This window comes from Gobius niger, assembly GCF_951799975.1.
Source record: "Gobius niger genome assembly, chromosome: 23".
In the NCBI taxonomy this organism is placed as follows: domain Eukaryota; kingdom Metazoa; phylum Chordata; class Actinopteri; order Gobiiformes; family Gobiidae; genus Gobius; species Gobius niger.
Genome location: NC_136874.1, coordinates 7150405 through 7177407, shown reverse-complemented (window position 1 = coordinate 7177407; position 27003 = coordinate 7150405). Strand labels below are relative to the sequence as shown.

At 41.0% G+C, this 27003-nt stretch overlaps 1 protein-coding gene across 1 annotated transcript in view; it reads left to right on the top strand.

The window, feature by feature from the left end:
- Window positions 1-27003, top strand: part of LOC306982066 (gamma-aminobutyric acid receptor subunit gamma-3-like) — a 138438-nt gene that overhangs the window by 89533 nt on the left and 21902 nt on the right. Inside the window, exons 6-8 of the mRNA XM_079581846.1 lie at window positions 4546-4628; window positions 16839-16976; window positions 25169-25321. Coding sequence (XP_079437972.1) covers window positions 4546-4628; window positions 16839-16976; window positions 25169-25321 — 374 coding nt within the window. The remainder of the gene's footprint in view (window positions 1-4545; window positions 4629-16838; window positions 16977-25168; window positions 25322-27003) is intronic.

The window sequence follows — 27003 nt, the reverse complement described above, 5'->3', positions numbered from 1 at the left end:
CATTATGTTAATTGCATAAACCCTTTCAATTCCATAAACTGGTCAAACTGTTGAAATGGCCTCAGTGCTTAAGTGACAGAAGCTGCACAAATGGCTGAAAGGCCTGGAGTCTCCCCATTGACTGGATTCCCACATACACACAAATGCAAACATTTCAAATTCCCGTAGAAAAACTGGAAAACTGCAGAAGGCCATTTTTTTTCTCAAAACCCACAAGTTGCAGAAAAGCTTGAATTTGCGGAAGCCCCATTATAAGTCAATGGGAAAAATCGCTGATATTTCGGGCGATTGCGGAAAAAATGTAAATTGCAGAAGTCTCAAAAGTAATAGCAGGATTCTCCTCAACATGCTTCAACGGAAGGATTCCGCAGTCAAATCATAAAAAGTCTCGAGTCTCCCACCTTCGCTAAGACCTACAAAACTCATCTAAGGCTATATCCACACAAAGACAAAAGTTTCAAATGTAACTCTCTAAACGTACATTTTTCCCCTTTCGCCTGCAGTGTCTCGACTCGTAGCATTTGAAATGAAGTTATAAATATACAAGCACTTTGCCCTGTACTATCCAATTGTGCAGCATTACAAAAGACATGGCACAGAAAGGTTATGGCCACGATTTTCTATGTAATAGCATTTTGATCTGAAGAACACTTTAAACATGGTTGTTTGCCGTTTATACAATACAGTCAATGTGAATTCCATCTCAACCACGCTTTGAGACTCTATTGAAAGTCTAGGTCGATCGTTTCTAATCAAAAAATCTAAATAGAATTCGATCTCTATTGTGTTTTCCATGTCATAAGACAGTAGCCATTGCCTCTGCCAAACGCCCACAGTTTCCAGGAGAAACGTCCTCAAATCAAGTCTCCACAGCTCGAAATGTGAGAAACTGAAATGCACAGAGTGACAGACAAGAGCCTCATTGTTTCACAAGAGAAAATAAAATAAAAGCGACTGACTGAAAATACTGCGGGGCTTTTGTAGCAGCTGCCACAGTCCCGTTGTTGAAGCTCGAGAATCAACTTAAAATTCTGTCCTTTTCAGTGTTGCCGTCTAAAAATAAAGAAAAAAAGCATGAAACAGCCTTTCCCAGAATAGCGCGCAGAAATAGCTTGATTTTGTTTGGAGCGAGACGTGGATGTGAGTGTGTATCAGCGGAGCGGGATGATGGTTCACCGGACCAACATGGCCGACATGACCAACATGGAGTCTGGACGTTACTAAGAAGAAACGATTGTCGTAAACTTGGACATGAATCAGGCTTGAGTCACAAATTAGTAAAAAATCTAGTAAAAACAAAAACAGTGGTGGTGATACAAGTACTACACTTGTATCAGTAGGAGCATGAGTATGGGAGAGTGGAGTTTAACCACCCCAATTTTTTCTTTGTAATACAATACAGAACATATATGTATCAAAGAGGAAAAATAGGGCAATTTGATCAGTGGATGGGGGTAAAATGGAGATTACATAAGAAACAATGATTTTATATTTAAAATTCTATGTATTTATTTGATTTTAGGTGGTGCTGGGTTTGCTAGAAACAATTATTGAACTTACTCAAATAAAACAGCTAATGGGACTAGATTTTATGATTTAAATGAGCCCCTGGGGCAACGTGAGCAACAAGATAATAAAAAAAAGCAATTTTCTTCTCTATTTTGAGCGATGGAATCTGTTCGGAAACATCCTTAAAGGAAATCAAATTCTACTTTTGTATTAAAGGAACAGGCCACCGTTTTTCCATCCTGAGATATGTTCTTACCTGAGCTTAGACGAGTTGATGCGTACCTGTCTGGTCTTTGTGTGTACGCTCAGGCACGCAAAAAGACTAAAGACGTTGTTAGCAGTTAGTCTCTCCCAGCATATTCCTCATATAAGACACCTAGCGCTTCCAAGTTTACCCAATTTAAATACAGTTACGCGAGTAGTTACACAACATTAAACATGTCAATTTTCTAAGTGGATAAAAAGGGGAACTATATTGTAAGGCGTAATAACACCTTAGGAGCACTTCGACATCTGCGCAGTAATACCTTCACTTCTAAAGAATTCTGAAGACATTACTGCGCTTAGAAAATCCACGTTTAATTTTGTGTAACTATACTTGGATCGTGTAACTGCTCACGTACTTAAATAGGGAAAACGTGGAAGAGCTTGGTCGCTTCCAACTTCACCCATAGAGGAGGAGGAGAGGCTAAATGCTAAGTAACTAAACGTACATTTTTCCCCTTTCACCTGCAGTGTCTCGACTCGTAGCATTTGAAATCCCTCTACACAAAATCTACAAAATCCCTCTATCTTTGGTCTTTTTGTGTGACTCAGCACACACATAAAGACCAGACAGGTACACATCAACTCGTCTAAGCCAAGGTAAGAACATATAGATACAGACTGCATCTCGTCATAGAAGGGGCGTGGCTTCACCGAGGGGGAAATAGAATCTTCTGGCAAAATATCAACTTATTCATCACATACAAGTAAAGTCAAGTCTAAATCGGGCCCATATGGATGTTTATTCACAGCAGATTGTTCAGTAGAAGCGAAAAACTGCCTCTAAAATCCTGCACTGTCACTCAAAAAGGTGTTAATTTGGGTGCGAAGTGCCGTCATGCACAAGCTTAATATAGAAGCTGCAGTTACGCATAAGACCTGAGGTGGCAGTAGTGAGCATAAAATGACATACTTGCATCTCGCCCCTTTAAAGTAGCTTTTGAATAATTAGAGAAAGTTTAGATTTTCCCCCTTAACTGTTTTCAAACATGACCATATATGGCCGATTCCAGAGATGCCGTCTGTATCTCAGTATGGAAAAACGGTGGCCTGTTCCTTTAATATGGTGCTTTGACAGAAAGAGTACTATTCTGAATACTGTAATGGTATTGGTTGTCGTCTTAGTAACACATTTACTAATAGTAGTAACTGATACTGAAATGATGCAGTATCATAAAAGTAGTAATCTTTTGCGGCAGTCGTTGTTATCTTGATTAACTTATGCGACGTGGTTTCGAGTCCTTCTCTCGCCCCTACGTCGGCCATATTGGAGCTGTCATCCCCTTGCGTGGCGTCCTCTCGCCGGCGTGATGGAAGCGGCGCTTTTGTACGCGCAGCCACTCGGTTAATGAGAAATTGTCCCGCGCACAAAGACAACAGCGGCCTACAACTCCAGTCCACACTTACAGCCATTATCTCGGCAGCGGAATTAATTTGGGGGATGATATATAGAAGCGCGCGTCGTGAATATTAACGAGCTGGCAATTCCGAGGGCGAAGACATGCGCTCCCAAAATAAAATCATCTGCGCTGACAAATTCCAGTACTTTTAAAGTTGAGTGCAAGTAACAATGGAGTCATAGAAGTCATCAAAGCAGGAGTGATAGTAGTACTAGTAGCAATTAGGACAACGACTAGGACAACTACTACTACACTGGATTGACCTGTACTTGAATGAAGCGCATGCAGAGACATTTGTGATGAAACACTCGTGACTTCATATGGAAAATACACCTAGAACATTTGCATTCAGGCACTTAGGGTGAACTTATAATGAGGCTCAGTGGCTCAGTGGTTCGAATCATTCCTAAGACGTAAGGCGTGTTGGAAAAAAAAGTTTTGCCTTATAGGGGTTCAAAAAAATTATCTCTGAAAAAAAAAAGTACAGGCCTGGAAAGTTTGGAGTTTGTCGGAGCAACTAAAGTGGAGAAGTTATTGCAAGAGTTAAAAGAAAATTTTGACAAAACGCTGCAGTCTCCCAGAAAGGAAATGACCATGTTTGGATTACAGCCTCACCTCTGTCACCTACCGTGCTACACGTGTATACCAAACATGTCAATATTTGTGAATGAATACTCACGGGAAAGACAAGCGTCCACTGCGCTGTTATTGTCATTTCCTGAAAATCTATGCCGGGCGAGTCGAGGAAAATAAGCCTTATAAAGGGTGAGCGTCGACATTAAAGCAGTACTAAGTAACTTGTATTACCCCCAGAGGGACTACAGAAAGGATTTATTATGGTAAACAAGTGTTAATGGGATGATTGGGGGGTCTACGGGTTGGAGGCGCAATACACACTAATAGAATCACGAAAAAGAAGCTAACAGGCTAACGCCACTTAAACAGTATTTACAGCCATGCTTGAGTGAAAAAGAGATTTCCTTTGTGTAATTGGATGTACAATATGCTTCTCTCCCTTTGTCTTTTCTGTCAGTGTAGTATTTACTCTCACGGACAAGTAATGAGTAAAAAACCTTAACATGCTACGACACCTGCTGTGGCATGAGTTACTTAGTTCTGCTTTAAAACTAAGATATTTAGGGGGAAAATTAACTGTAAATCTCAACCACTGCGTCAAACATCGATGTCGAGTCTCGACTTAGAAAAAGTGTTTCCCACTTTATTTGTGAGCTTCAGTGTTTGAAAATGCGATCTACCAAGTGTGTCGATTCATAACTAACGCTGAAAACCATTGCCTTTTCTTCTGTAGTATTTCCCAGTCCATCCGATTCTCCCTCAGTGCCTCTTTCATTGTGCCTCTCTTTGTCCACAGGATGACCATCAACGCAGAGTGCCAGCTCCAGCTCCATAATTTCCCCATGGACGAACACTCGTGTCCTCTGGTCTTCTCCAGCTGTGGGTACCACCCTCCTCCGTCTCCACACACATCCACACACATTACTGTACACTGATGCTCATGAGAGGGGAGCCGGCTGTGGTGTGAAAACGCAGCCAAGCTTTTGTTTTCATGACACCTTTTAAAAGACGGGGGAACACAAAAACAAACTTTCTGGAAGTCCCTAAAGCAAAAAATAATCTTTAATAGCCTGCTAAACTTGTGTTGCATTTTCCATTGGCTTTTTTTCCTTTAGTTTTTTGTTGTTTTTTATATTATAGTCCAGACAATGGCAGAATAGAGCTGAAGAGTTTAAAGTAGAACTAAGTAACTCATGCCCCTATAGGCCATAAGCGCCACTGCAGGTGTCGTAGCATGTTGTGTTTTTTTGCATTAATTGTCTGTGAGAGTAAATACTACACTGACAGATTTTTTTTTTCACTCAAACTTGGCTGTAAATACTGTTTAAGTGGTGCTAGCCCCCAGTTAGCTTTGCACGTTAGCCTGTTAGCTTGTGATTTTATTAGTTTGTATTGCTGCCACTGCAGGAAAGCTGCAAGGGTGGTTTTCTGGCCAGTGACACCAGGGGGGGTGAAAGACCCCCAATCATCCCATCGACACTTGTATTACCCCCAGGGGGACTACGGAAAGGATTTATTAAGATAAACAAGTTACTTAGTGCTGCTTTAACTGGACACTGTAAGCTTGATGATTGTTAAAAGGGATATGGTGGAAAATCCACTTTAGAGCATTTTAGCTTGTCTAAATGTTATCATAAACATATCTGGAGTGGTGTTTCGAGCCGCTATAGCGCATCTATGAGTAATCTTTGGATCTTCTGCCCAAAAGCTCCTCCTGAGATCAAACGTATCCTGTAAATGCTTTCCTCACCTCTCGATTTCTTGCTAACCTTAACCTCGCCAAGTAAAATCACAATCAATAACTTTACCTTTTTTCTCTTTTGAAACAGCTGCGCAGCAAAGGGGAGCGAAGGGAAGGGTGGGAGGAGCTTATAGAGAGTGAAAACCAGGAAGTGAAACTACTGGATCATTTTCTAACCGACGAAGTGTAAGACAGTGATTATAATGTGTTAGAGTCTAATGAAGAATGAGCTCCAGACTGTGGGTTGCCAGATCCAACGGCGCAAACCAATTTTAACTTCCACAACCCCGGCCTTTGATTAGTTCTAGTTTGTGCCAGAGCTCCAGCTGTCCAGGCGGAATTCTGCAGGCTCTGAACTTGCTCAAGGCTACACCACCTTTTATAAACCACCGAATACGAGAGCTACTGAAGTTTCTGAGTGCGCTGACCTCTACACCGCCCCCTAGAGTTATCTACTAAACCTACACTGACTATTTTTTTCTTCTCCTGTGTGGTTTTGATTACGCTCCTAATCAGCAGCGCATTCATTCGAAATCACAAAGAGATCAGAGGTTTTGGCACAATCTCTTATTTCGGAGAGTGAATGGGGCCATTTTGCAGCGGCACAAATGGTTTTCATAACTGCCTGAGATGCTTTGATGAAAGTGAACTCAACAGGTAATGGAGATAGAAGATACAGCACACACGCTTGTGAAAAGGTTCAAAATCTTTCATTAAAAAAAAAAGAATAAAACTAGGCTTGAGATGTCCATTAACCCCCAAATAACGAATGAATACAACAAAGCCATGCGTTTCCAAGCTTGATTGCGGCAAAAAGCCAAAAACTCCAGCGTTGGTATTTTTCAAGCTTGAATTAAGGAAGAGGTTTGAAATGGGAAGGGCATCTGGCCAAAAGAAAGCAAATTAACTCGAATGAATAGACACACGTGGCATGTGGCTGCAAAGAGGAAGATATCTACACTAAACAATATACTATATACTATCATATGCTTTATCTATACATGAAAAAACACACATCTAGGCTGAGAAGTTTCAATTAGGAACAAGTTCAGGAAAGATATGTTGAAACAAAGACAGGCTCCTGCACTTCGTCTCACTCTATATGACATTTATCGCTGCAGTGTTGAGTAGAGTGGGTCGTCTTGTGATCGGAGGATTGGCGGATCAAATCTCATCTTGCCTCCAGTGTCTGCGTACACTGGTGTGTGAATGGGTGACTGGTTCCTTGATGTAAAGTGCTTTGAGTGCCTAAAGCAGGTAGAAAGGAGCTATATAAATGTGAGCATTTATATATTTACATTTTGGTCAGGCTGTCATGTACTTTATAACCTCAGGCACCGCCCCCAACAAACAACAACCAATCAGGTTTATTATGTGTGATTGTGAAGCTCACACGTTGCAGCAATAAATGTCTTAACCCTTTAAGCTGTGGGTTTACTATTTTCGTCTCAGATCTTGGATTTTGGTCACATTTGAGCCCAACCCACTCTGAGTCTCTGTGATCTGATTGGCTTCAGAGTTACAGCAGGACTGATGTGGACAGATGTTACAGAAGAAGCTCATGAGGTTCATTTCTTCAACAGTTACTATAGTAACTATTTTCTCTAAAGTAAAAGCAGATCTACAACAGTCCTGTCCACATCTGTCCTGGTCCACCACGACCCACCACGACTCAGAGGAACTGGAACACACATGACTCTACAGCAGAAAATATATATGGATACTTTTTCAACGTTAATTTGCACAGATCTTGTGATTATTTTTTAGATTTTAATTAGAATGTCTGTTTCATGTTTATTGTATTTACATTAAGTAAGTTTAGTAAGTTAGTAAGTTTAGTTTTACATTTTACAGCAGTCTGAAGTTCTGTCTAAAGCAGAAACTACATGACTTCCTTCTTCACATCTCAGTTTGTGACTGAAGAGCAATGAGGCCTCAGCCTTTTCACAGAAAACAAGAGTGAGACAGTGTGCGGGAGCTTCTGTTTGTTTTTGAATTCATTGCCCCGTCTTCTGTCGCCTCCAGGGTGTGCGGACTCTCCCTTAGCAAAGAAAGATATGTTCAGAAAAAGAATGTCCTCGTCTTGTCTTGTTCATTGGCAGCACTTTACAGCAGAGTAATAGAGTCTGTAATAAGGTCGAAATTATGGTCAAACACATGGCTGATATTATATCGTCAAAAATATGAACAATGCTACAAAAAGACATTGTTTCTGGATATCCATCATTAATACCAGCTGAGAGATCGATATAAAGTGAGAGAACGCTTGTATTACAACCACGCTCTCAATCTCAATCAACAATTCACACAATATGTGTGGCATTTTGTTTGAAGCACTTGGTTATTTTTCCACTCATTCAGGTTAAAGTATAAGAGTTCCTTCAATACAAATATTGTTTTGTTAGATTGTTTGGTGACAAAAGCACATTGTGTCCCAGTCCTCAGTTTCTATCCAAGTGTTACTAAAGTAAAGTGTGGTTTATTTCCCTGTATATCAAACATGCCATATTTCAACACTACATATTAAACCATCCCACATCACTCTCTTCCCCGTATTGAGCGAACACCATCTGGCCACATGTCTATTCCAACATATGTTCAGCCTGGTCTTAAACTTAGCGGGAAATGTCTTCCGACGGCGCATGTAATCAGCTCGACTCCTCAGTCTTTCGGAAAAGCCGCTAAACCACAGTCTGTGTCGGATTTTGATAAGTATACGAATCTGTGGACCAAGCGAACAATATTTTTTAGCGGCGGACTAGCAGTCTGTCGGCTCCCACGCAGACCGAGGGGCAGATGGAGGGGCGATGGACGGGGAGGGGGAGAGCCAGCCTGTGGAGTCAGTGAGCAACGAGCGCCGTCTGACAATAAATCCACAAACAAACAGCATTTATTTCAAAGTAGAACAATGAGTGGCTTGAAAATACAGGTGAAAAACTAGCAGGTGTGACTGTCATGCCACTGCCTCCAGGATGACAAAAGATATGATAGCAGTAGTTAGAAAATATGAAGTAATAGCTGCAGGAGTAACTTTGAATCATAACAATGCTGCCCAAGAAGTGACTTCCTGTTTCGATCCAGCATGCCAAAATAAAAGCACACAGCTCGTCACATTGATTAGTTCAGCAGGTACTTGCAGAATTACAAGAATATAATTAAATACACACATTTTAAGTGTTGTGTCTGTTAATAGTTCGGCAGAAAGAATAAGATGATGGCGGCGTTGTAGTGATGTGACACTGATGACATAAGGTAAACTTAAGGGATTTACACAAGATATTTAATAAAACTCGAGAGAGGACATGATGCTCGTTGACGTGGTAAACATGGCGGCCATCTTGTGACTGAAATTTCCATTGATTCAATGGCAGAATCTCACATTCTGCCATTCTACTCATTTCTCAGACTCATTTGCCAAAAATCTACTACTAAGAAAGTAATATTTACTTAAGTCGGTACTTTCAGGGTTAGCATAGTTTCTGCGCCGTTAGCTTTTATCTCCGCTAAACCAGAAGTATCAGTTTTGGTAAATATTACTTTTATAGAAGTAGGTACAGCATTTTTGGCTAATGGGCCTGATAAACAAGTATTTTCAGTAACTCTCTGTTGAGTTTCAGAAATATTGGTTGTGGTATTTAAGAGTTGTTTTCTTAAACGTATGGTTCGTTCCTGGTTTTCCATTGTTCGCTGCAGGGGTTAGCCTTCCCGGCCAGTCACAAGATGGCCGCAACGTCAACAAGCATCATGTCCTCTCTAGAGTTTTATTAAATATCTTTGGCACACTCATTGTTTGTGATTGGTTGTATTACTTCTTAGTCTGGGGATCTCAATGAGGATGTTTTTTTGTTTAGCCGTATTAGCATCGTTTTCTCCATTCATTCCCAGGGTTCAGTGTTAGCATTCATTGTGTCACTGTCCCATGTTCAACAAATATTGGTCATGTCGTATTAAAAAGTACAGAAATACATCCTATGCAACTGAAATAACATTTGGAAAAACTACTAAAACGTTAATTTTCTTGCCAGATATGAGATAAGGTCAGTCACAAAGTATTATCAAAGAGTCATGAAAAAAAACTACAAATAGATAAAAAACGTATAAAGGAAATAAGTGTTGTGGAATTGCCATTCATTCCAAAGTATATCTATGGCCATGTCCTATCTAGAGTTTTATGTAAGGAGGACTTCAAATGGGGCGGGGCTGCTGAGCTCTATTGAACGAAAGCCCTTTCTCCTCAGAAATATCGCACAACCGTTGGAAGTTTTGAGCAACACAAAGGGTTTGAAAGCTCCTGCCATTTGTAATCTGAATCATTGTTCCTTTGACGGAAATAAACGGTTCTTTGGCCATTACATGTACTTTACAGTCCGCAAATACCGTAATCGACTGGTCTGCCATTATATGTACCTGTGGCTGTTCCTCCATAATGGTCTATACGGACGCACTAAAGTGGCCTCAAGCTGGCTCTCACCTCAGGGGTTGAAATAAGCATGTGTCATTACAGTGTTTTATATTGCAGCAAAGTGAAGTTCTCAAACAAGTTGAAGAAAGTAGTTCCAATATGTGGATTTTTGTAACTTTTAAGGCCATTTTCTCAATCTCGGGGAACATCACCCAGTCTTGCACTTAAAGGGATGTTTCAGGATTTTTGACATAGTGCCTCATTTTCTAGTTATCCATTGTGTCGCTGATTTCTGGAGATCTTTTTTTTTGTAGTTCATGCAGTTCTTATATTTGAAGAGCTACGTGGCGCTAGGCTAGTGCTAGGCTAGCGCATTTCTATCTCTTCAGCTAGCCTGCATTAAAAACAGTCTGAGGCAAATCACTTATAACGCCAGACTAACCATTTAAATGTCTGTGTTGATAGAATAATTTGAACCATTTTGCAATTAAAATGACTCATATTTGAGCAGAATCAGCTTCGTGGTTGTAAAAGCTATGCAGCGGCGGAGGGATCTGCTAGAAAATGAGATCATTCCTGTGATGCAAGGTCAGTTATCTTCCAAAAATTATTCTATGGACACAGACATTTATATCGCTAGTAGAGTGGGTGTGGGTCAGACTTTAATGCAGGCTAGCTGATACCATAGAAATGCACTAGCCTAGCACTAGCCTAGCGCCACTCGACTCTTCAAACATAAGAACTGCGTGAATTACAAAAAAAGAATCTCCAGAAATCAGCAACACTCTGGATAACGAGGGAGGGACCTCCCTCGTTATCCAGAGTGTTATTATGTCAAAAATCCTGAAATATCCCTTTAATGATAAGAAAATCCAAATGAGTCCGATAAAGCTGACAGAACTTTTAAAGCTACAGCACCACCTCGTGACATCAGCAGGTGGGGAGAAGGAAGAAACTGTTTTCCTGACTAACTTCGCAGCTTTCTCCACATTAAATCAAATCCTGGTTTTACATTTCCCCGTCTCGTCTGTGAAAGGTCGAATTCATCACTGCGCCCGCTTTACTCCTCATCCATGTTAATGCCGGCTCTAGTTTTTGCCATTTCTGTAAAGGCCGATATGACACTTTCGTAGTCGCCCCAAAACTACAGGTTACAAGTGCCGCCATTTCCAAAACAACCTCCTCCTTACGTGGAGAAAAAAGCTCTTTGCAAAGATGTTTTTTTTTTCTTTTTCTGTCACCTCCAGAAGCAAATGGGCGCCGACTCAATGCTTCTGCAGAGTTAAACAAACTCCCCAGAGCTGCAGTTTTTTTTGTCACTTCTTGCACACAGGTAAAGAGGAGCGATTGGGCCATGCTGTGGTAGGTTCAAGGATAATGCTTAGAGTCAGGAGTTTTTTTTTAAAGACATCGCCGCCCGGTGCAGCACTTTGCAGACAAAAGACCAGAACCACACTCAAGAATCGAAGGGAATATCAACTAATCTTTTTCTTCCTCCTCCTCATCTTTCTCCCCTTCTTCCTTCTCTTCTTCCTCCTTTATTCCTCTTCTCCCTCCTCCTTCTTCCTCCCCCTCTTCTTCCTCCTCCCTCCTCTCCTTCTTCCCCCTCTTCTTCCTCTTCCTCATCTTCCATCTCTTCTTCTTCCTCTTCTTCCTCCCATTCCTCCCCCGGTTCTTCTTCCTCCTCCCTCCTCTCCGTGCTCTCCTTCTTCCTCCTTTCTTCCCCCCCCTCTTCCTCCTCGTCCTTTTTCTCTTCTTCTCCCTCTACTTCTTCCTCTTCTTCTCTAGTCTCGTTTTAGTTGACTAAAATTGCATGTACATGTAGTCGACTAAACTACGAAGGGAATATCACAATCTTACCCAGTTTAAGGATCTCTGCACACCTTTGTGAGAAAATAATCTGATCTTAGTTCATATGCACAGGCAGAGGAGACGCTGAGCTTTATGTAAGCTTTAGTTTCACGTGGATACAGCAAGTAATTACAGAGATACTAACGTAAACCAGGTTGAAAAATCGACATTTTGGCTGTTACCATGGAAACTGAGCACCACCTCAATCTTAAACTTTGGGCATTGTTGATGTCACATGAACTCGATATAGGAGCAGTCTCCTTATTACGCACTCAGTAATTGTAATATGTGTGGCAGACAAAGGTTCTCATGTTGTCATCTGTACTGGGTTGTTTTGTGGCCAGTGTTTCGGCTTCACTCTTCAAGGCAGGAACCTTTTAGAGACAGACAGGGGTTCACTTTGTAAGACTGAAAACTAGTGTTCATATTGACGCCATATTTTAATTTAGTTTTTTGATTTTTGAGAATTTTATTTGGAAAGTTTTTTAGTCAAATAATCTTTTCTTCTTCCTTTTCTTCTTCCTCCTCCTCTTCTCCCCCTCTCTTCTTCATCTTTCCCCTGTCTTCTTCTACTCCCCCTCTCTTCTTCTTCTCCCCCTCTCTTCTTCTTCTCCCCCTGTCTTCTTCTTCTCCCCCTGTCTTCTTCTTCTCCCCCTGTCTTCTTCTTCTCCCCCTGTCTTCTTCTTCTCCCCCTGTCTTCTTCTTCTCCCCCTGTCTTCTTCTCCCCCCTCTCCTCCTCTTCTCCCCCCTCTCCTCCTCTTCTCCCCCTCTCTTCATCTTTCCCCTCTCTTCTTCTCCCCCTGTCTTCTTCATCTTTCCCCTCTCTTCTCCCCCTCTCTTCTTCATCTTTCCCCTCTCTTCTTCTCCCCCGTCTTCTTCTCCCCCTCTCTTCTTCTTCCCCTCTCTTCTTCTTCGCCCTCTCACTTCTTCTTCCTCTTCTTCTTCCCCCTCTCTTCTTCTTCCCCCTCTCACTTCTTCTTCTTCTTCTCCTCCCCCTTCTCCTTCTTCTTCCCCTCTGTTTTTCTTCTTCCTCCTCTCTCTTCCTCCTCTGCCTCTTCTTTTTCTTCCTCTTCTTCTCTAGTCTAGCTTTATTTGACTAAAATTGCATGTACAATGTAGTCAACATTGCATTAATATTCATCATAATCACATCTAATCAAAGTCCTCCACTTCATGTTTCTTCTCCCACTCGAACAAAGCACAGACCTGTTCTTTTGGCAGTTAAGATTTAAATGACACGTGACTGACTTTAGTCTCTTTTCATTTATATTTAGTCACATTTAAGTCGACAAAAATCCTGTTGATGCTAAAACAAACCCAGTACAGTTGACGGCATGAGAAACTTTGTGACCATGTATGCTTACAATTTAACATTTTGTTTCCTATTACCTTACCTTCTTAGTCCTCAGTGGTTTTCATCATATCTTTCATGTCTTTTTTGTCCCACTGAACATCAAACAGCCTTTCACCGGTGTTGTGGTAAAGTTTGCACCCCTGATAGTTTAGCTTGAAGAATCGAAATGCTTATTCTACTTTAAAAATAAATAAATAAATAGGCGCCACACAGGACATAATAAAAATCAGGGCACTGTTTGGATGAGGATGCCCATTGGTGCTCGTGTTACGCTGAAAACAACACATTTTCTACCAAAGAAAATAAATATGACGGTAAGAACATTTGGCATGAGAAAACAGCACGCCTTGTCTGAAAGATCACGACTTGCCGTGCCTGGATTTGCACGGCTGTCTTGTAAATTGACTATTTACATAATTAGTTTGTTTGCCAAGTCTTACTCATTAAAGCCGTCACTCACTTTCCACACGTCCCCGTCAAAACCGAGCCATTTTTCTTTTTTTTTTCAAAACACATCCATTCTTTTCCCTACCCACTTGTTAATGCATTAGCGATAGCCCGACATGCCATAATGTGTTTTTCAAGTACGCGCGGGTCAGCGAACGCACCGCGGGTCTGGCATTAAAGCATTTTTAATAGTACAGCTTTTCAAATCCGGCCTCCCCAATGAATACTATTACAATAAGTGCAGGGCAATGCCAAGCCAATCATTGTGCCATACAAAAATGCAGTTTTCACAGCTTTCTCCAAAAGATCGTCTGAAGAAGAGCGGTGGTGTGAATTACTTATCCGCGAGCAAAGTAGAGTAGATGGTGGAGGGCGCGCCTGCCCCTTTAAAGAAGAAATGGCAAGAAATCAATATCAACACAAGCACTATATCGAAAAACATTATACACTTTCGACCGCGAGGCACGCTCTTCAAGTTGGGGTTTGAACTGCTGTGGTTTTAAAGCAGCCGCCGATAAATGTGGAGCGGCTGGTCTGAATCTTTCAACTGACTGTAGAAAACCTCTCATGGAAATCACAATTTTTCACTCTTTTTAGCCGTTTTCTGGTGGACCATGAACATATTTATCACACATCCATAAAGTCAAGCCAAAACCAGGGCAATATGGATGTTTTTAGCATGTGAAGCTAACGTTAGCTTCCTGGTTAGCATTGGCTGTTAAACCACTTTGCCGCTCTCCATGTCTCTGTATCTTTTATTTAGTGGGGTAATAGCTTCATTATTTAGTTCTAGCACATTTTCTCCATTTTGGCTTCACCCAAATCTAAAAGCTTCTTGAAAAAAGCGTCAGTATAGCGTCGAAAAGGCGGATGAAAATGCAACAAAAAAGCGTTGAAGTGGCAAAAATGTGACTTGCAAAACTGTCCCTTTGTTGACATCTTTCAAGTTTTTTTCTTTTTTTAGACCCATTTTTTGTTTATTGATTGGTTTATTTATTTGGTATTCCATCCGTCGTCCCTTATGTCCACTTTCAAACACACTCTCATTCATCCTGGACTATTGTACATGTTTTTAGTGGTAGAGGAGGCCAGAGTCCCCGGAGGAAACCTATGCACACACGGGGAGAACATGCAAACCCCACACAGGAAGGCCCCGTCCAGGTGGGAATCGAACCTGGGACCTTCTTGCTGTGAAGCACGAGCGCTAACCACTGTACGACCATGGCTGTATCTATGCAATATTCCATGCACCAAATGCTCATCCAGACACTGAAAATGCAGTTTTTTGAGCTGGTTATCGATATAAATCGTGTGGAAAAGGATCCGCAGATACAGACGGCACCTTCGGGAATGCTCACGCTCTACTCAAACTTTTCAAAGGTGTCATGTGGGTGAAAACAGAAGAGCGAGAGAGCTGCTCTTTATGGCTCCACGATGACTTTAACAAATGCTCAATTATAGGTGTGATTTTCAACAAGACATGGAGAGGAACAATGTGGTTCAACGGCCTATAATTTACAGCAAATGCCAACCTTCAACCGGTGTTTCATGTTCCAAAATGGAGGTCTCAAAATGTTCACCATTTTGATTCAACTTTCAGTGCTGGCAGTATTGACCACACATCCCTACATCAGTGATATACAACAGACTGAAAACTATAAACACTCAAACACTTTAAATCCCTTATTAACATGTTGTGCATCACACGCCGGTGTTGATTTCCGATGCACATGCACTGGATATGTGAACATTAATTGCGCAGCTTGAACGCATTGCTCTTCCGCACTTAAGAAAAGTTGCTGAATAAATTAGTATAAATATTGCATTAATCACGGCAACTCGCGCATACATTGAAGGCAGCATTAATCTCTGATGTTATTATTATTCTTTTTACCTCTAGTGTGCTTCAGGGGTTGCTGCGAGGTTCCGGCAACTTTATGCCCAAGAGTTGAGGTCGTATTAGGCAGCAGTAAGTAGGAATAGGAAGTGTGTACTTGGTAGTAGGGCTGAAACAACTAATCGATTAATTGACAACTAATCGATTACTAAAATAGTTGTCAACTATTCCAGTAATCGATTAATCGTTTTCTAGTAAACACAGACTAAAATTGAGCAAAAAAGACATGACAATTATGTATTTTGGCTGAAAACCTACTTTGTTTTTTAAAGTTAGGGTCTGCAGTGTTTTGTACATCGTAAATGTCATAAATATCTGTCTTTGTCTCGTCCAATCAAAGCAGAATTAGCAAAAAGAGCCTCCTACAAACGTTTACTTTAAGTTTACTTCATCCACGTGTCCTCAAGCGGCGCCACTTTAGCTTATGTGATAAAAAAATTGAAAAAAATAAAATTTCCATGCACCTTTCACAGCCAAGTGATTAATCGATTAATCGTAAAAATAATCGGTCGATTAATCGATTACCAAAATAATCGTTAGTTGCAGCCCTACTTGGTAGTAGTATGTGGTAGTGAGTTGTGAGTTGTATTTGGGCAGCACGGTGAGATCTGGTAGGGGGACTACTGATGAAACGATATCCTTTTTGCCTAATTCAGGTTCATTTACATTGTTGGAATTTTTATTAATGTACAATGTCCCATTTAAAACAATAATAAATACAGATATAAACATCAACAATTTTATTTCAGGTAAATAAAAAGTATATATCCAATTTTAAAGGCTCATTCATACTTTTTATTCTTGCACCCTGAGCTGCAGAACAAAATGAAGTCGCTTTTGACTTGTAGCCATGGAAACATTTTGTAACTGATGTTAGTTCCATGGCAACAAGGCAAAAGTGACTTCATTTTGTTCTTGCAGCTCAGGGTGCAAGAACAAAGTTGTGAAGTATGAATGAGCCTTTAGTGTGATGAGTTTTAACAGATTTTTAGAAAGTGGTTGCTCAAATCCGAGGCAACTTTTCACAGTGCGTCTGTAGGTTTCCTGTGGATGCATCTGGTTCCCTTACCCCGCAAAACATGTACAATAGCTTGGTCAAAGTAAGAAATAGGCAGTACTAGGTTGTTGCAGTCAATGATGAAAAAAAAACAGTTTACAGTTTTGGACAGTGTATGTTCCTGTTTTCCTGAGCTCGCACACAAGAACACACTCATCTTGGCTTGAGCGGGGACCCTATTGTACATGTTTTAGTGGTAGTAGAATCCAGACCAGCCAGAAGAAACCTGTGCAGGCACGAGGAGAACATGCAATACTCTTGATACTCCGATGAGACAACACTGTATCACCAGAACCAGGGTGGCGCTCTAATCGATGTTTATTTTGCTGTATTTGCTCAGATGGATACCCACGAGACGAGATCATTTACAAGTGGAAGAGGAACTCGGTGGAGACGTCGGACCAGAAGTACTGGCGGCTTTACCAGTTCGACTTCATGGGACTGAGAAACACCACAGACGTGCTCACGACGACGTCAGGTAAGGAATGCTAATACTGACTATGTGTGCTAGCATTAAAGATTAGCATCGCCATGACGACAGAAGTGCTGTATGGTCTTTAGAGAAGGATAAGTTCCTGTGTAGAAGAGTGTGAGACGCCTCGAAGTGAAGATCATTGAGAATCTTTGGGATGTGCTGGAGAAGGCTTTGCGCTGCGGTCACACTCTCCCATCATCAATGCAAGATCTTAACTGAATGCAACTCTAGATATTTTCAGACATTGCAGAAGCTTATCCGAACTATACCACAGAGAATGTGTGCTCTTAAAACAAGTGCATTTTCTCCAGTTTAGTTTTACCCAAATCTAAAAGCTTCTGGACTGCAGCGTACAGTCTCGAGGCCAGTGTAATGCCTCGAGACCTCAGTGTAATTTCCCTACGGGGACAATAAAGTATAAATACAATATTTGAAAGCTAAGACCTACAAAACTGATCTAAACCGATCTTTTTCCTTGTGTTGTTGCTGTGTTGTCGCTTTTTTCACGTTCTTTTTCCATCTCATTTTGCCACTTTTTTGTTCTTTTGTTGAGTTTTTCAGCATTTTTTTGTTGTTTTTCATCACTTTTTTGTTGAATTTTTCCCCCAAAAATTGAGTTTTTCATCACTTTTTTGTTGAATTTTTCATATATATATATTTTTTATTTTTCATAATTTTTTGTTTAGCTTTTCATCGCTTTTTTGTTGAATTTCTTATAATTTTTTGTTGAGTTTTTCATCACTTTTTTGTTGAATTTTTCATATATATATATATTTTTTTCATAATTTTTTGTTTAACTTTTCATCGCTTTTTTGTTGAATTTCCCCCTTATTATTGAAGTGAATAGGGGGTGGGAGTTAATAAGCTTGTCTTCTTCCCACTCCTTTTCGAGCTAGAATGCTGCTTTTTGTAATTATTATTATTGTTTTTCTCGCTTTTGTGTCTGTTTTGTGTAGCTCGAAATAAAATATTCAATCAATCAATCAAAATCAATCATTTCTTATAATTTTTTGGTTGAGTTTTTCATCACTTTTTTTGTCACACTTATCGGTTCATTTTGACGCTATTCAGCTTTGTTTTCTTCTAGTTTTTGCTATTTTGCCACAAAATGTGCTCGGTTCAGGCGAGGGTTTAGAGGCTAATCAAAGCTAAAAGTGCTACAACCAGATATTAGAGCGTGTGACCTTTTTTTGTGCTGACTTTTGGTCAGATTGTGCAGTTTAAAGTTAGAGTACTCTTACTTAAGTAAAACATTTGGCTACCCTTTCCACCACGAGTAAATCTGTAAGGCTCAAATCTTCACATAATTGTATATCGTTTCCTTTTTTTCTCTTTCACTCGTTATATTTTGGTCCACCACTTCATCTCTAAGTCTGGCTGCTCTTCGCACCTCGGTACACATTGCACAGATTACTGGAACAAGACATGCTCCGCTCACTGTACTCCGGCTACGACTTCATCTCGTACTGTAGCAACAGCGGCTCATAAGAATCTCCCTCAGGTGCGCCGGGGCCAAATAGGTTTTTCTCTGACATTAATCAAAGAGATTAGACATTCACAAGACGCTTAATTATTAAACTCTTTCTCCTCGCCTCCCCTGTCAGCGCACTTATTAGGCCTCGTGTTTCCTTCTGCTCCTTGATTTAATTCCAGTTTGTTGTTAAAAAAAAATGCGGGAAATGCTTTGCCGTCAACAGGTGCGGGGCAATCCGTTAATCCCGCCACGCTTTGACGTAATTTCCTCAGATTAATTACCCGAAAGAGAGCGATAGAGCGCAGACGGTTAACCTCTCTTAACCTTGTTTACCAGTCGCTCCTATCTCTTCCTCTTCCTGGCACCGTTCTCCATTGTCTTTTCCCTTGACGCAATCTGATTTGTTAGCGTCGAACCTAGCCTCATAAATATTCCCAATAGAGGGCATGATTAGCAGAAGGGCTAGCAAGGAGTGGCAACAGATAATGAAGTAATTAGAGAGAGAGCGCTACATTTTAGCGGTCGTAATAACAGGGTGATTGCTGATTTTTATGTTTGGGCACAATAGGGTTGCGTTCACGACACATTATTCGGTGGATGTGGAGGGAATTTGCCTGTAAGCTGTCGAAAAGCAGATGTTTCGGGCAGGTTTGTGGTCAATATATCGGTAATTAATGGGCCTTTCAACATGAAACAAAAGCCGGCCTGTCATTGGAAAAGAAGATAGATGAATGAGGACATTTTGTGGACTAATAGATACAGACGGCAGCACATCATACAAGGGGGCGTGGTCGAGCCGATGGGGAAGAAAACCTCTCATGGGAATCACCATTTTTTCAATCTTTTTAGCAAATTTCTGGTGAGATATAAGTAAGGATTAAACAACAAGGAGCCGTGCATGAGCCATTCTCTCACTGCTGCAAGTATTTCCAAGCTCAACAAAACAGCATCAGCACACGCTGTATCGCCAGAATCACAACACAACAGGACTAACCCAGCAATTCTCCGTGGAAGTAAACACTGCTAGTTTGCAGCACTCCTGGGCAGGAGTTGTTTCACTTTTACACTGCTTTAACCTGAAGCCAGCTAACTAGCTACCTGAAGCTCAGTTGTTTATCGGCACAGCTGCAGTGGAGTCGCTTATATTTTGGTCAGTTATACGAAAAAGTCTCTTAAAGTAGAGCTCCACCCTGACCAATGGGTGTGGAAAACGCTTCTCTTTGGTCCTCATGGCGGGGTAGTCCGGTGAGACCAGAATGATACCACTCTGTATTTTTTTATACAGCGGGATAACAGTCTTGGACCCACACACTCCGTTGGCAGCATCAGAAAACTCAAACGAGCCCTTGTAATCAGATTCGATCATTTGTGGTCACGTGTTGTTCACAATCAGCGTGAATAACAATCTAAAACTACAAAACTACAAAAACTACATCGACAGTTTTGTGAGTCATAACCTGTGCAAATATTAACGCAAAACTGCAAATAGCTCATCATCAACTCCACTTCCTGGCTGTGGAAATGGAGTTGATGCTACTACTCCAGAAGGAACCCTGTGATATGGAACCCAATCCCCTGTGACAACTCTGATGGGCGTGTCACATTTTTAACTGTGCTGTTTCTTCTTCTCTGGATTTGAAACATCGTTGACAGGGCATTGCTTCTGTAAAAGATCTGTGATTTAAATATACAGCTATTCAAGCTCAGAAAAATCACCAGTCACCAAAACATCCAGTGAAAATCGTGATATAAACAATAACAGCGATTCTCCCTATTGCTTTTTTACATTTATGTTTGAATTGCTCAGATGAGGTGCTACCCTTGAGTTCCTTGTCTTGGTCATTTCAAAGGTCTAACCCTTTTCGAGTAATGAACATACCGGTTGTTTTTTGTGGTTCATTTTTCCATGAGGATTATATCTGTCATTCCTGTTGCTGAACAGAACGTGATAAGCAGTCACAAGGTCCAGGTCAGTCCTTCAGATTTGACCGCTATCAAATCCTTCCAAACAAAAGGTCTACCCTTGTGTTTGCCGTGTGCTGTTCCGATGACTCCCCGGACATATGTTTCCTCCAAGTCACAGCAGGCGTTTTCTCTTTCTTGCAAGTCAAACCTGCACATCACACCTCACGCTGTTAAAGTGGGGGTGTTATGCTCTTCAAACACACGCCGCTTACATTTTGTTGGTTTGAAAATGCTATATTCATCCATTTCCACAAGTATATAAGAGTTATTTTTAGCTCTTCATTAATTTTCATGACAAACCTGAACTCCTTGACACTGAGGGTCTTTTATAATGAGCCAGAGCGTGGACCCCAACGCACCTAGAGAGATCCCCCCGTGGAAACTGTTATCTCTTTGGCTGGTCCGCCGCGAAGAATTACCCATAAAGAAATCACACAGATTTCACAAGCCTTTGGTGTCGGGCTCCCAGTGCAAATTCCTGAAAAGGTCCCCTGAAAGCCCAGTTTTCTGCCGCTATGCTGCAAAAATGAAGATGTTTTTTGTGTAGCTTTGTTCCTTGGGAGTTTGTGGGTTCGCCAGTGTTAAAAATAGCGCTTTGCAGAGGAGAGGTGGAGAAAGCGCCGACTAATGTTAGACGTTTGGGTAAGGATGTTTTTGGTTTAAAAGCATATAAAGATCTTGATTGACAGTCATTTTCAGTTGGGTAAAATGCTTCTCATAATCTCTCCGGCTTCATGCTGTGAGTGAGACCATTAGTCGTTTAATGTCCCTGTGATCAAACACGTGGGCATGATCAGACGACATGTTATCGCTGCGTACATGTCCAAAGTTTTCATCTCGGCTGCAACACATGTACACGGTTTGTGATGATTGAGAGACTTGGAATTTACTTTATTCATCAAAGACGTACAGGGGAAAAATTCACTAGGGATGCACCGATACGATACTAGTATAGGATATCGGAGCCGATACCAGAAAAAAAATAATCAGATATCAGCTAAAAATATCTGATACTGGATGGTCTTTGGGGGTTTTCTCCAGGTACACCGGTACCCCTCCCCTGTAAAAGAGGTTCTTATTCTCAGTCTAAATCTAAGTGAATATAGACATGCTGTATGTCATTTTGAATGGCAGAAGCTGGGAAATTCAGGTTTTGAATTTAGCTTTATCCTCCGTAAACGCATTTTTGATCACCACACAAAATTCTGTGGCTAGCAACAGCATGCTAAAGCTAACGGCAACATGCTAATGCTTACTTCAACTCATCATTGGGACAGAAACTATCGTTTAATCACCCAAAGTAGCCTAATAAAATAAAATGTTTTAGTATTTTAGTTTATGAAAGGCTGTTAAGGAATAAGTGATCGAACATATTTGTTATGCACAGGATGTAATGATCAGAATCGTTTTATTGCCATCGTCATGAACAGGTTCACAACTAGGATTTTTTTGCAGTTCAATCGTGCAACATGAAACATAACACATAACTTAGATAAAAACAAACTTAAAACTATAAGACAATTAATTAGTTCATATTAATGTAACCTAAATAGCGGGTCATATCTTTAATGTAGGAAAGTCCACTGATTCTCCATTATCAATAGATAGCCTATAATTGATATTGTTTGTGAGAAAGAATGACTTTTTTGATCTCACACTGAACTAAAGAGGACCATTTTTTTCATTCACAGTAAGTACTTTTCAGAAAGTCTCTTGGTATCTGTTAATTTTCGGATATTGACTGATACTCAAACCCCCAGTATGGGTATTGGAAGAAAAAGAGTGGTGTGATTACAAGTTGAAGTATGCAGAAGTAGCAGCATTTGTGTAGTGATACTAGCTTTGGGGATTGTAGTATTGGTTAGTGTGGCAGATGATGTGGCCATATGGACTCTCCCAGTGGGGCTGACAGTTTATTCTCATTCTTTGGTTTGGCCCATAAAAGTGATACAGCGCCTTCTCCTCATGTCAGTCTCAATAATAACTCACTGTGGTCAGAGACAAGTAGAAAAGTCTTCCATCATTGCAAGTGTTTTGAAAAAAAATAGTCAAAACATCAACCCAGTTCTAAACCTCCCAGTTCTTCAGTACATTTATTATTTTCTTGTGCGTATTTTAAGAAAAAAGCAATCTGAAAAAGTGATTTCCGATCTTGCCCTGTGATAAAAACCTGTGCGAGAACTATTTGACATTTAACTTTGGCTCCCACACACTCTCTTCCTTAAAGACGCTGAAAGGCCATTATTAATCTCTTCGTGCAGTTTCAAATTCATTCGCTTAGAAACGACCTTGTAAGTCATCTTTAGTCATATCCCAAGTTTCTCGAATGGGAAAAAAAAAGTTCAAAGTGGGTATTAGATTGAGAGCAGCTTCTCCTTTTTTCCCCAAAAATATTGCTCCTGGACTAAAAGACGGTACAAGAAATACAAACTCTTATACTGTATTTTCCGGAGTATAAGTCGCATCAGTCAAAAAATGAAGAAAAACACACAAGTCGCTCGAGAGTATAAGTCGCACCAGCCAAAAAAGTGCAAAAAGATGAAAGAAAAAAAACACAAGTCGCTCCGGAGTATAAATCACACCAGCCTTGGCAATTACCCGGACCTGGAGGCGTAACTGCACCGTTTACAAGCCTCTTCCGGCAGCACGCTGTTCAAGCACCCACTTGCAAACTCGTTCCTCTAGCTGTGGCTAACTAGCTTTTAGCCTGTGATTAGCTTTTTTTGTTTTCTTCATTGCAGTAAGAGTAACCTCCGCTTTTCACCAGTCTCTCACAAGTTTCTCGCTCACTAAACGTTCTTTCTGCTGCTCGATTACAGTTTTTTTCTTAATCTTCATTGGTGCAGGAGTAGCAGATACTGGTACACAGGACTAGAGCGCCCTCTAGCGGCCATCAGTGTGAAAATAAACATTTTGGGGTTAATTATTTTGATATATTAGTCGCACCTGAGTATAAGTCGCACCCTAAGCCAAACTATGAAAAATGGTTTGACTTATAGTCCGGGAAATACAGTAATTTCCTGGTAAAATGATCACTGAGTACTATAAATCTCACAAACGCACAAACTTTTAGTTGAACTTCAACAGCGATTCTGTTACTTGTGTTGACTTGAAAATCTCAAAAGAAACCACAGAAACAATAGAATAAAAGAAAACCCTCCCTCCTCAGTTCTCCCCGGCAACGTTTTGAGCATTAAAACGGTGCATTTGTGCAAAGTCTCAAGGTTTTTTCGCCAAGTGTTTTTCTCTCCTTTCATATAACAGCTAAACACTCTCATGCAGAATGTTTTCATAATCAAATGTACGCCGTTTCACCTAAGAAAGTGTCAAATACCTTCGCTCTCCGTGGATCAGAACAGTTTTATTGTGTAAAAACTCCATTGATTTGCTTGAATAACACCGTGCAAAGTAAACTTTAAAGCCGTACCTGAAATAAAGAATATTCTGTAGCATGAACTGACTACATTGTGGCTAATTCCAAGCGCTAACTGTTTAACATTAGCTTCACCTGCCTGTTCCGTATCCAGCCGGTGTTGTGACTTGCTTGGCTTTGTAGAAAAATATTGGTATCACTTATTAATATAGTAAAACGCTCCGAGTGAATCTGGCGGTGCTCAAACATACAACTTTAACAAGGCGGTGTGTGCGTATTAGTCAAAACAGAAGCACTTACTGTTTGGTTTGAATGCTTTTTGTTAGCTGAACGCTACGAGGAAAACCTGTCAAAAGGCGGGTCGTGTGAGGTAAAGGCAGAGACGGGAGAAGAAGTACAACAAAAACTACTCTTATGTTTAACGAAAGCAGTAGTCAAAGAGTTTGGGGTTTTCGTTTCCAAGTTCCACTAAATCATTGTGTCATATTAAGACAGACAGACATGGTACGCCCTTAATACGCCTTTCTGTGATAGGAGCCTATAATCCAAACTCACACCGGAAAACCAAAATGTAGTGATCTGACCCAAAATAAACTCTTCAAACTTGTTGCCAGTGGAAACCAATAACGGCTTGTCCTCGGTCCGTGGCCCAAAGCCTGAAAACATAGAAAATTGGTGGCATCTTAGTTTTGGACGCGAGCTGCAAATATCGTGGAAGAAGCTCAGAAAATTCAGGAAAACGCGGGACTTTTCGGGGAGTGTGTCAAGTCGTATTTGGAGATACAAGAAGAGCAATCATTTTGAATCATTTGTTGGTCCAAGGAATTCTGTCTATAACTTATCATCTAACTACTACAACTTTGTTAAAAACTGCAAATAAACAGAGACATTGTTTTTATTTCCATTCCGGCTTTAATCTTCGGGGAAATCAGAGAGAAATGCCAGTTCAGTTGGATCAATGCGCACCACGCCGGCAACTCGGTCTGACAGATGACAGGCCTTGGGTCATTTTGCACTTTCAGATATTTTTTCCTTTTTTGTTATTTTCCTTCCATTTTGTGAAGTGCAATCTGGTGTTTGTGCTACGGCGAATGCGCGGCGCTGCCAATACGACTGGCACGAACGCTAATGATCGACTAATGATTTCAGGAGCTACCGCAAAAGCAACAGGAAATGAAGCAAGGTGCGGGGAGAGCCGAGCCAGACTCAAATGTGGTTAACAACCGGGAGGAAGTCAGGGAAAGTTACACATTTTCATCAAGAAGTGGAAAATGAATCAAAGTGGAGAGAAACAGACGGGGGAGTTCGCGAGAGTTGGGAAATCTAGTCACCAAGGGCCGATAGTAGAGCTTGCCAAATCATTGCTATTGTGTTTTTTTGCAGGCGACTATGTTCTGATGACGGTGTACTTCGACCTGAGCAGGAGAATGGGCTACTTCACCATTCAGACCTACATCCCGTGTATCCTAACGGTGGTGCTGTCCTGGGTCTCCTTTTGGATCAAGAGCGACGCCACGCCCGCGAGAACGGCGCTAGGTACGGACCCGGCCTAAACCAATCCAAACATCGAACGCCCTTTGTTTCGTTGTCGTTGTTCTCTATTGCATGACCATTTCCTGTTTTCTTATCGCATGAATGTTTGTGCATGGACGTCATCCAATGTAGAAGGTGTTTAAGGTAAGCTCACACACACTATCCAACATTTCATGCATAAACAAGGCTTGAAAAGAGTATGGCAACTCAGTACTGATTATATGTCACTACAAAAGAGAAAGGTTCTATCTATGATGCAAGAAAGTCCAAAGCAGTGTACTTCAAGCTCCCGAAAACAATACTCTCTCGGTAAACAGAATTTCTAAGACTTGTGTAACTGAAGTGAGACCAATCCAAGTCAAGGAAACAAAACAGTCTGCAAGAAATGTTTTCTTTATTATTTTCCAGCTGTAGGATCATCTTTGCACTTGTTGAACCCAAAGACTCTCCCTTATGTTGCACCAAACCCACGTTTCTCCCTTCACCCTGGGGTCACTTGTTCAGAGGCGGCGCCCGAAGCCCTGAAGTACTTATCCTAAATCCTATTGAGTTTCCTTTGGCCTCCCCCCTTCAGCACGTCGGAATATCAGAAAAGGTCGTCTGGAGGTGTCGGCTGTAATGGGGAAGCTACATTAGACAGCTCGACATCTTTATTCAGCACAAAAGTATGATTATGGCTCTGAATCCATTCTGTTCTTTGACAAGAGTGTAAAAGATTAGCCCTTTTGTTGTTGTTCTCTTATGAGTAAAGCGTTTGTTCATTTAAAGAAGAGATGCACTGATCCAGCTTTTTTGCTTCTGAAACCGATACTGGGGGTTTGAGTATCTGCAGAAATTAACTGATGCCAATAGATGTTCTTAAAAGTGTCTTTCTCCGAGTGAAAAAGTGAATGGTCGTCTTCTCTTCAGTGTGAGATCAATAAAGTCTTATCTTTTCTTGGCCACTCCAGCAGTGGCCGATTTTATTTATTATGCTACTTTAGGACATCCAATCATAATTTCTGACACAGCCTTGTTGTCGTTAGCATTAGCTTGCTCCTGCTAGCTTTAGCATGCCGTGGCATTTTAACCTTGCGGAGGTTGAAACTAAATTAGCGATTGAATTCTCCAGGTTCAAAATGACATACAGCATGTCCATATTTACTGAGGTTTACTCGCTGAAAGTTGTGTTTTTAAGGCGATGAGAGACAAAACTGGTATCGGTTCATTATCGGATATTTGTAGCCAATACCCGATATCGTATTTTTTTCAGTGTGGGATCAGTGCATCACTAATTTAAAGGGAGGCATTACAATCTCTCACTGTAAACATACCCAAAGTTGCTTTCTGAGCTACTTGTGCACCTTTGAGTGATCTTTGAATCTTTCCCATTGGCTCTTCTCCTGTTTCCCTCACCTCTCGATCTCTTACTAATCCTTTCATAAACTAAAAACACTCGGCGTAGCTTTACTACAGCCACACCCTGTCTATTTTGTCTCCTCTTTATCTCTTTGTTGAAACAGCTGTGCAGCAGGTGAGCAAGAGGATTGGGTGGGAGGGGCTTAGAGTGACTTTGCTGGGAGGATCAGGAAGTGAAACTACAGGGCCATGAATCGACAGGGAATTGAAATTGTTTTTTCCAGCCTTCTGGCCAGTGTGAGATCTCATTTGGAAGGTCTACAAAACTTATCATCATTTTTAGCATT